Source organism: Asterias amurensis, chromosome 5 (assembly GCF_032118995.1).
Source record: "Asterias amurensis chromosome 5, ASM3211899v1".
Lineage (NCBI taxonomy): Eukaryota > Metazoa > Echinodermata > Asteroidea > Forcipulatida > Asteriidae > Asterias > Asterias amurensis.
In genome coordinates, this window is record NC_092652.1 from 6,560,439 (window position 1) to 6,571,100 (window position 10,662).

Genomic DNA, 10,662 nt, shown 5'->3' on the forward strand with positions numbered 1-10,662 from the left:
CATAAGATGTTCTTCGTTAAAACTGAAACAGTAGAAAACATTCAGCATTATTGTACTTTTTGCACCATTGTGGAATGGTGAAGGGACTAGATCAAGTTTAAATTATGAATTATTCATAAAGCTCCTTTTACAGCATGAGTTATGCACACATTTATCCTGATTCGCATGTGTTGTACGCTTGCTCTGTTGTTCTAGTCTTTTCTAGCTCTGATCTGTCTCTCATTTTGTGTACAAACTAACGAGAGTGAGTCGTCAATATCTATTTGTAATTTCCAGGCTCTTGAAATAATTGTAAAATGGCAGGAAAGAAAAAGGGAGAACTATCCAATTCGGAGAAGGAATTGTTCGAGAGTATTCAATCAGGTAAGTGTTGAATTTCAACAAAACTGCTATACAAAACGAATAAATAAAAATAAAATTTACTTCTTTGATTTTTTTCTATCTCGTTTTTTTTATTATAAATAATAATATATAAAATAAATTTTAAAACGAATGAAATTATATTTATGTTCAACACGGGTACATTTTGGGTTCGGCCTTTCTATATCTTAACTATTGCTATTTCTGTTGGCCCAAACCAACACGAAGGCGGTAGTTACTTCAAGTAGAATGGAACAAAATAGACTATTCATCATGTTCATTGTAAAATCTAGCTAGTAAAAACATACCATTTCAATAATATTAAGAAGACAATGAATAAGTCAAGAAGAAAAAAAGAAGAAATAAGTAAACAAAAGTTTGGAATTCCACTCATCCAATTCAACCGATATGGTTGAATTGCACTAGAACATGTACAATATAAAAATTTCTTTAAAAAGAGCTAAAAGGTTTTAACATTTTAAACACCACAAATCCCAATGGCCTGGGTAAATTAGCATCAATCAAAACAACAAACAACTAATCAGCACTTAACCAAACAGCAAAAGAATGGGACTTAAGGGCAGTGGACACTATTGGTAATTACTCAAAAAAAATAATTGTTAGCATAAAACCTTTGATGGTGACAACAGGTAATGGGGAGAGGTTGGTGGTATAAAACATTGTGAGAAACAGCTCCCTCTGAAGTTCCATAGTTTTGGAGAAAGAAGTAATTTTCCACGAATTTGATTTCGAGACCTCAAGTTTAGAACTTGAGGTCTCAAAATCAACCATCTAAACGCACACAACTTCGTGTGACAAGGGTGCTTTCTTCTTTTGTTATTATCTCGCAACTTTGATGACCGATTGAGCTCAAATTTTCACAGGTTTGTTATTTTATGCATATGTTGAGATACACCAACTGTGAAGGCTAGTCTTTGACAATTACCAATAGTGTCCACTGCCTTTAACAAAAATAGACAAAATCAAAGGGGCACATTACGAAATGTAACCTAAAACTTATAAATGAAAATTCTCCTTTAGCTAATTTTTTACAGTTATATGCCTCTTTTGAGGATTTTAAATATATTGGAGGAGTTGACTGCGAGTTGACGGCACCAAATGAGTTGACGGCAAGTAGTAGGACCTGACTTACCCCCAGTCAGAGGCTTACGATTATATCACAACTACTGAGATTGCTGCCTTGTCAATGCCCTACACAGCAGGCCCGCTGGTCACTGGTGCACCGATCGCATTTATGACATGAGGACTGTTTGCCATACAAAAACAAACCTTGGCAAGTTTCTTTCAGATCTACTCTCTACTCTGAACGTTTTTTACAATTTTATTTACATCAAAGTCACTTCTATAAACTATAAAGGCTCCCCCGTGAATTATAGTTCTAGAAGTACATCAAGTGGACATTTTTGGTACAAAGTACAATTTGTTTTAGACAAAAACTTATTTGTGTTGCAGTAATTTGTTTTTTGTTACTTTCAGGGAATATTGAGCTGATACGACAATTGCTTGGGGCTTCTGATGTATCTGTCAACTGTCTGGATGAGGTAAAGTGAAAAAAATTATATTCTAAGTAAGAAGTGAAAATTCTGTACAAATTGTTTAATTTATTATACCAAAGGCTTCATTTTGAAGGACAGCAAAGTTCAAATAGCTACGCTCTCATTTCCAATTCCCTGAAATGTTGAGTATCCTCACTCGGTGAATCTGAAAATAAGCAGTAAAAAAACATTGTACCTGCTTGAAAATTGGGCTCGATTGGTCATATATTGAAATTGCAACAAAGTTTCCTTTTCAGTCTGCTACAGAATACATTGAATTGGCTCCAATATAATAAGTGTCCCCTCACTTTGTTTACCACCCATGTACTGTTTAACTGTGTCACTTTCTTTTACTTTACTGTTCACTGTGTAATGTATGATAATTTTGGTTTTACCCATACACCAATATAAAATATAACTGTATACTCAGACTTTCCCGAGTTCTGTGAAGAAATCAAAGGCATTTCACTTGGGTGGGAATCAAACCCACAACCTTTGCAATTCTAGAGCAGTGTCTTACTAAAAAGACCACCGAGATATCATGGTAGCTAGAGGAAGTTAAAACCCTATATTTCTCCCGAGAAATACATTGAGGTTAAAGGCAGTGAACACTATTGGTAATTACTCAAAATAATTATTAGCATAAAACCTTTCTTGGTGACGAGTAATGGGGAGAGGTTGATGGTATAAAACATTGTGAGAAACGGCTCCCTCTGAAGAGCCATAGTTTTCGAGAAAGAAGTAATTTTTCATGAATTTGATTTCGAGACCTCAGATTTAGAACTTTAGATCTCGAAATCAACCATCTAAACGTACACAACTTCGTGTGACAAGGGTGTTTTGTCTTTCGTAATTATTTCGCAAGTTTAATGACCGATTGAGCTCAAATTTTCACAGGTTTTTTATGTTATGCATATGTTGAGATACACCAACTGTGAAGGCTAGTCTTTGACAACTACCAATAGTGTCCACTGCCTTTAATAGATGTTAAAGTTGTATAATTTATTTCTTCATTATCAGCATGGGATGACCCCTCTTCAGCATGCTGCCTTCAAGGGTCAAGTCCCCCTCTGTGAATTGTTGCTTGCTAATGGGGCTGATGTTAACATCAACGAGCACGAGAATGGTTACACAACGCTTATGTTTGGTGCCCTCTCTGGTGAGTTTAGTAGTACCTTTTTTCTTCAAAAGTTTTGTTTTGGAAATTGAAATTCTCCAAATGACCATGCTACTACAGAAACAGATTTGATTGAACACGGTCCGATTTCATAGAGCTGCTAAAGCAGAAGCTAATGCTAAACAATTGTCTGCTATCCAAAACCTGCCGCCAAAAATTGTATTCTGCCTGTGAATGTGAATCCCATTTAATAGTGCAGGTAAGATTTTGACTAAATGAAGCTTTGATTTTCCATCCCAGAAATTGACCCTCATATCTAGGAAGTCACTGTGAGTATAATATGAAAGGGAAAGACCTATTATATAATCAGTTTAGCCCTGTAGCCCTCAGTTCGACAAAAACAAGTCAAACTTGCAGTTTAAGTTGGGATAGTCAGGTTTGAGGACATTGTTGCCTTGTTTAATATACTCGAGACCCATGTCAAGTTAATAAAAAAAATACAATATTTCTCTCCAGGTAACAAAGACGTGACACGCCTGATGTTACAATCCGGAGCGAAGACATCTCCTGTGAACTCAGTCGGGCGGACTGCAGCCCAGATGGCAGCGTTCGTGGGCCAGCATGACTGCGTCAGTATCATCAATAACTATTTTTCCAGAGAGAATGTTGATTATTACACTAAACCACAAGGTAATGGCAGACGTTAAGATGTCCGGAGGAAATTTGCCATTTCCCTTGCTCTTTTTTGCGATAGACACTCTCACGCCTGTTATTATTTGCTGGGTGCAACAACCAGAAATGTTGAAACTTGAAAATTATGGTTTTATATGTATGCGTTCTTGTTTCATTTCAATTTGATTATTCTTGTCGTGAAGCCAAGGACTCTCATTAAAGTGAATTTAATCACTGCACAACTCAAGGACCCAATTGAGAGACGATAAGGAAGGAAGTTTCAGTTTTTTTGATGTGGGAGGGCAAAACCCAGAGAATTATCCCAGGGAAAAACCCACACGGTCAAGTAGGGACTGAACACCCAGTCCAAAAAGTGCCCCCCTCAGCGTGTTTTGAACTTGGGTCCTAGAGACGGAAGGCGAGGAAATACGACACTACCCACCCAAACCAGCCCTTTCTTGTTAAAAATCTGTAGCCACGTTCTTCTACCATTGACCATCTTGATGTATCTCTTTTTTCACAGGTTTTGAAAAAGAGCCCAAACTGAAACCCGAGTTGGCGGGTACTTTTCATAAACTTGTTCTGCAAACAAACCTTAACCCAGTCAAGGTAAGGAGAAATGCAGTTTGTATAATTTTGGGGGAAAAAAGAAAACAATTTACTGGAGTGGGACTTGGACCTACGACCTCCGATTGAACGTGCTAGCGCTCTACTAACTGAGCTATATGGAGCCCTAATATTCGCAATCTCCCTGTTTTTTTTTCTTTTCTCAATATCTTTGTGTGGGGTGCAAGTCAGAAGCCATATAACATGTAACTGCCGTAAAGCTAGGGATCACAACCAAGTTGATGATACAAAACTTTGAATTTTATCACATAAAGACAAAAAGAAGAAGCCCAAATGCTATAAATACACATACGACCAAGCATGTAACCTTTACAAGCTGAAAATGTTTGCAGTCATTTCAATGGAAATGGAAATGTTTGTAACAATCATAACAATAATGAGTGCTTTTAGGTCGGTATCCATTAGGAAAGGCGCGTTAAACACTAAAAAAAAAATAAACAAAATAATGGGTACGGAAAAAGATGAGTTTTGAGTGACGGTTTGAAAGTTTACAGGGATTGAAGTTGAAGCAAGTGTTAAGGGTTGAAGAGTTATTTGCAGAAACTTATGTTGTATCTGTCCTTGTAAACAGCTGGTCCTGTTCGTCAAGAAACACGGAGACCTTCTGAATGAGTCAGTTCCTGTAGCCCGCGTCTTCGACTGCATCTGCGAGAAGCAGATGAAGTCGTCGGAGACTAACGAGGTCCTAGCGATGAAAATGCATTACCTGTCTTGCCTACTCAGGATGTGCCACAAATGGGACGTGGAACGACCGGAGGGGGTGGACGGCCTTTTGAAAGTGTGAGTGTAGAATCTTTTGTTGGTTTTAGTTTTTTTGTCCTTCAAAGGCACTGGACACTACTGGTAATTAGTCATACTTGGAAAGGTTTGCGGTAACACCATGTTATGACTTTCTCTAATGAGTTGAGGTGGATCTGAAATAAACCAATGGTTTCAACTCGACATTTCGATCAGTATGCTTTTCAGAACCAGCTCAACTCAGAGATAGTCATTACATGGTTTACCGCAAACCTTTCCATATCTTATATTTCCAACCATGCAAAGTTTCAAATCCTACATTCTTACTTGGCTAACGAGCAATGGAGAACACATACATTTGTAACGCTCATGCTGATTGGGAAATCTATGGCTTTACTAATTAAAAAAAAATCACTTAGGATACTTTGTTATGAGGAAACCTGACAATGTGAACGACCTTCTAGCAGTGTTCATTAACGATAACAAGCCCTCCATAACAGCAGGGCTGTATGCTTCGTTTTTGAAAGGGCAAGGGCACCAAGGCATTTTCTCTTTGGCAAAGGGCACCCTATGAGGAAATTGTAAATTTCTACTTGAGCATTTCAAGGGCACCAAGGCAATGACAAGGGGCAACGGAGGCAATCGCCTTCGTTGCCTCCGTGAAGTATCAGGCCTGTAACAGGAAATACTTCAATGATTATAGTTTTCAGATTTTGGGCGATATTGATTTTTCTCCATTCAAACGAATCTCAAACAGAGGCTGGTAGGGACAATAGTCTGATCCCAATTGGATATAGTGAGAACCATGTTCATTGTGCCTGTTGCATAGAGGGAACAAGACTGATGGTGGTACAATTTTGCAGTTTTTATCCTTACAAGACTCACAAGGTTCTTACAAGACAATTTTTGTACGTCATCACTGTCCCTTTTTTGGAGGGGGGGGGGGGTTGGGGGGGGTTCTACCCCTTTTATTCCTCTTTGTTGTATGTTGCATCAATTGTCACTCCACCAATTTATTAATCCACTTGTTGCAACATATTTCCTGAAACAGCAGATTGGCAGTACTGTCCAAAACGCTAACGTGGCTTTTCTTTTCGTTTTCTGAAGGACACTTTCATTACTAAAGAGAGGTCCCCTTAAGTGAAAATAGTCCTTGATTTCCTACATCCCCAGGTAGAAGTAAATAAGCAGGACAGTTCTTTTCTGAACTAAGATGTCTCCCGAATTCCAACATCTACTTTATGAGAATAGGATAAATAGCAGGAAAAGTTTTCAAAGAACAAGTCTAAACATCAAAGTAGGTATACATCTGATGTTACCACAAACTGAGTATACATGTGCAGGAACCAAGCTCATAACTTCTGGGTTTTTGTGTGTCTTCATTCTCTATTTTTCTTTGTATAGTTTACTGAAGGGTCAAGAACCGGATGGTGAGAAAGTTGGGATGGAGAAAATTATGCGACAGTGGATTCGAGATTTCCCGTATCACGAATCAGAACTGCTACAACAGATTGTCCGCAACCTGGCCGATGTCAAAATTGTGAGACTTGAATTGTATTGTCCCATTGTGATAATTCTTATTTTAAAATATCCACAAAAAAGTGCTCATGACGCTTGCTTTAATCAAAAAGTTCCCTCTTGGTTGTCCTCCAGCGGTGCAAAGATCAAGAAAATTAAAAAGTCCAATGTCTATTGAATGTTACTGAAATATTTTTTGAAAAAAGATGGGTCTTCAAGTTTTTTTTAAAGTGTCTTTTGTCTGGATGGCTCTGATGGAATGTGGTAGACCGTTCCACACCTTCCCTGCAGCTACCTACAAAAAGAACGGGATCCCCATGAATTACTCCCAGCATGTTCCACAAGACGAAACTTGTTTAGTTGTGTATTTGGACTGTCTGAATTGTATCAGACTTTGTGATTTCTTTTATTGGTTCCGATTGTGAGGCCAAGGATGCTTAGAGAAGGGAACTTAATCACTGTAGCCAAGAACCTGATGGAGAGAAGGAACTATAGCCAAGAACCTGATGGAGAGTAGGAAGGAAGTTTCTGTTTTAGAAACACGGGGATAATCAACACAATTGAGAACCCAATCCACATAGTGGCCCTAGGGTGACTGTGGCCCTAGAGGTGGTAGGTGATGAAAGATACCACTCTGCCTGACCGCCCAGATTGGATTAGAATAAAATGTTGCTATTCCTTGCAAAAACACCAAAATCAAACACAAAGCAAATCATCCTGAAATGGCATTAAATAACAAACAAATTAAACTGCTGCGTTAACTCTTCTAGGGTCGAAAAAGTAAGGACATTACCTATTTTTTGCATTTATACCACGGTTCCTTTTGATTAATAAGCAGTTTGCAATTACAACAGCTAATTCAATTTTTTCCTGTTTGTGTTGTCTGACATTCTTGGTTATTTTAGGGTGACGATCCTTCAGCGTTGACGATCTTAACACAAGGTATCAACGGATCTCGCAGTGTGGAAACAGAAGATGTGTGCTCAACATGTGGAGATGCTAAAGCTGCCAAAAAATGCTCAGCCTGCAAAATGGTAAAGAAAAAAAGAAAAAATTTGAAAATGTTTTGACCCACCCCCAATTTCGATTTTTAAATATTGATTTACTTCACAATATACTCTCTAAACTAAAGAAAAGTAGTGCCTCAAATGATGAAGATTTATCAGGTCAAAAGACTCCAACATCGAGCAGATCGAAAACGCATTCCATTGGTTGAATGAACGTGTGCGTATTCTGCTTGGAGCAATTCCACCAATAGAATGCGTTCTCTTTGCGTCGTGATCGTTGTCGTTTTCGTTATTGCTGCAGTGTGACTCGGCCTTTAGGGTAGACTGGGGATATACATGACCAACGTCTAATCAGTGGTGATGTGACCGTACAGCTTGCTGCCAGTATCCCCACCATACAAAGTTTTAAAGTATAGAGTAGTTTTGAAAATGAAGTTTTGAATTTTTAGAATGCGCTTCAAATGAGATTTTCTTATTCTTTGCTGTGGGTTGTGCGCAGGTGAATTACTGCAATCCAGATTGCCAGAAGTTACACTGGTTCACACACAAGAAGATATGCAAAAAGCTGGCGGCAGACTTCTTGAGAATTCAGAAACTTAATCAAGAACTTGACGAAGAAGAGGAGAAGAGGAAACAAGAGGAAGAAAAGAGGAAAGGTGAGAGACAGGGTGGATGAAGCGAAAGTAAAATAGACCATGAAGCAGTCCTAGAATTTCATCTCTGAGAGGGCAAGGCCATTTTCATTTTGCAAAGGGCATTTCCATTGGAAAATCTTTAAAATCTATGGGAAACTTTCAATGGGGCACCAATGCCAAGAACAGGGGCAACAGATGCATTGACCTGTAAATTTCATGTGCCAATCCTCCAGAGATGTACATAAGTGTCGGTCCGAACTGTTTTAAGTTGAGAAAAAAGCCTCTGAGAACCACCTGTCTTGATTTTGGGTACTTCGAAAATAGGGTACCCATGAAAATAGGGTACCTCAAAAATAGGATACCCTAAAAATTAGGTTACCTCAAAAATTACATACCCACGAAAATAGGTAACCTTGAAAATGGGTACCTCAAAGATATGACACAATCAAAATTATGGAAACTCACTAAAATTTTGTGACCCCACAAATTTAGGAGACTTGGAAACTTGACACAAAACAAATCTTTACAACAAAGCTTTCAGATAAAAATTACACAATGTTGTATTTGGGTCATTATCAAACGATGACCCCAAGGGAGTGAAATTAAAGGCAGTGGACACTATTGGTAATAACTCAAAATAATTATTAGCATAAAACCTTACTTGGTATAATGAGCAATGGGGAGCTGTTGGTAGTATAAAACACTGCGAGAAACGGCTCCCTCTGAAGAAACGTAGTTTTCAAGAACAAAGTAATTTTCCACGAATTTGATTTTGAGGTCTTGAAATCAAACATCTGAAAGCACAAAACTTTGCGTGACAAGGGTGTTTTTTCTTTTATTATTATCTCGCAACTTTGACGATAATGCAGTTGAGCTCAAATTTTCACAGGTTTGTTGTTTTATGCATATTTTGAGATACACCCAGTGAGAAGACTGGTCTTTGACAATTACCAATAGTGTCCAGTGTCTTTAAATTGGTCTTGGTGTGCATGTCGTGAATCCCGTGAATTATTTCATTGTTTCATTTTGTTTCATCCAGAAGCAGAGACGGCTTCCTCCGAAGATAAACCAGAAGATGCAATTAACAACGCTGCCTCAACAGACAATGGTGAAGAGGCGGAAGATGAGGCATCTCAACAAACAGAGACGGCCACAGACGGAAAGGCCCAAGACACAGTTGCTCAAGAGTCGTAGCCTGGTGATGTTCTAAGAACTTTGCGATGGTGATGATGTGTTAATACTAGGCCTGGTTTATAAGTGAAATTTACTACTCGACTAGTCTCCACTACGACGCTAGTCGCGGCTAATTTTTCATTCCAAATATACATTGTGGCAATGTGTGCAACAAGCGCAAAATAGTAAAATTCAAGCCGAAAGGATTGAAGGATTGTGTCACCGATGTCTGATTGTGTTTTGTAAGTAAATTGTGTTGTGAATAGTCGTGAGCGACACAATTGGTTCATTAATGAATGATTTAACAGACTCGACTAATGAGTTAATAGTCACAACTCTGACACTAGTTTTACTTGTCTCCCAGGTCTAGTTAATTTGCAAAGTTGTAATTCAAGGGCATCGTGACATGCAGCAACTTTTGCAGGCAACAAACTGCAGTGCTTGCTACATGACCACACTGGTGGCACAAGAAAAATATGTAAACATTCAAATGTGAGTGTATTTTCCTCTTGGAGATTGCCTGGAAGTAGTTGCCTGTAAGTAAATTGCCTCATGTTACATGGCCTAAGACTTGAGCAAAACAGGATGGAGACCAAAACAAGCGCAGCAGGTCAAGTTCAACATAGTAATAATATTAATAAATAGCACGTTTAAGGAACTTTAAACCAAGTGTCAAAATGCTCTACTCATTAGAGGCTTTTGCATTAGGCGCTTTACAAATGTCTTATTACTATTATTATTATTATTATAAGGCATTATGCATTCCTGAAACGGTCTCAGCTCCTAAGGAGTATTGAGTTCCAGCAACCAAAAGTATTGGTGTGCCATTTGTGTAGTTTACTTCACTCAAATAAAAAGTCTAGTGGAACAACTTTTTTAAATGAAAGCAAATATACATGTACTTGTGTGTTACACTGTCCAAATCCAAACACTTGCCAATATTGTCTCTACAGTGGTTCACTTATACTTAGAAAGTAAAAGTAAAATCCTTAAAAAAAATTTGCTCAACATTGTCATATAGACAAAGCCCCCCCCCCCCCCACCCCCTACTCCCTCAACCTCCCTTAGTTTTACCAGACCCAAGCTCTTGTGTTGTCACTCAGCCATAAATAAAAAATAAAACGTTGGAAAGGTCTACTAACTGGGCTCATGTGAATGACACCTGTGCCTACCTTATTTGTGGACTAGAAGGAGTTGGTGGCAATGTCAGCTCGTGATTTGGTTTGACAGCCCAAAATGTAAATCTTTATGAAAGTTTC

General features: G+C 38.4%; 1 protein-coding gene across 1 annotated transcript; it reads left to right on the forward strand.

The window, feature by feature from the left end:
* The first annotated feature begins 187 nt into the window (after positions 1-187).
* Positions 188-10,642, forward strand: LOC139937542 (ankyrin repeat and MYND domain-containing protein 2-like). The gene is made up of 10 exons (XM_071932741.1): positions 188-363; positions 1,858-1,922; positions 2,937-3,075; positions 3,550-3,723; positions 4,229-4,314; positions 4,904-5,112; positions 6,475-6,610; positions 7,494-7,622; positions 8,095-8,251; positions 9,270-10,642. Exons 1-10 carry the CDS (start codon positions 297-299, stop codon positions 9,422-9,424), a joined length of 1,317 nt encoding a protein of 438 aa, XP_071788842.1. The 5' UTR covers positions 188-296; the 3' UTR covers positions 9,425-10,642.
* Positions 10,643-10,662: the final 20 nt, after the last annotated feature.

Excerpts from the sequence above, each read along its gene's own strand:
- LOC139937542 (XM_071932741.1), top strand. The coding sequence starts at position 297 with ATGGCAGGAAAGAAAAAGGGAGAACTATCCAATTCGGAGAAGGAATTG. Across the intron at positions 1,923-2,936 it reads CTGTCAACTGTCTGGATGAG|CATGGGATGACCCCTCTTCA; the intron begins GTAAAGTGAAAA and ends CTTCATTATCAG. Across the intron at positions 6,611-7,493 it reads ACCTGGCCGATGTCAAAATT|GGTGACGATCCTTCAGCGTT; the intron begins GTGAGACTTGAA and ends TGGTTATTTTAG.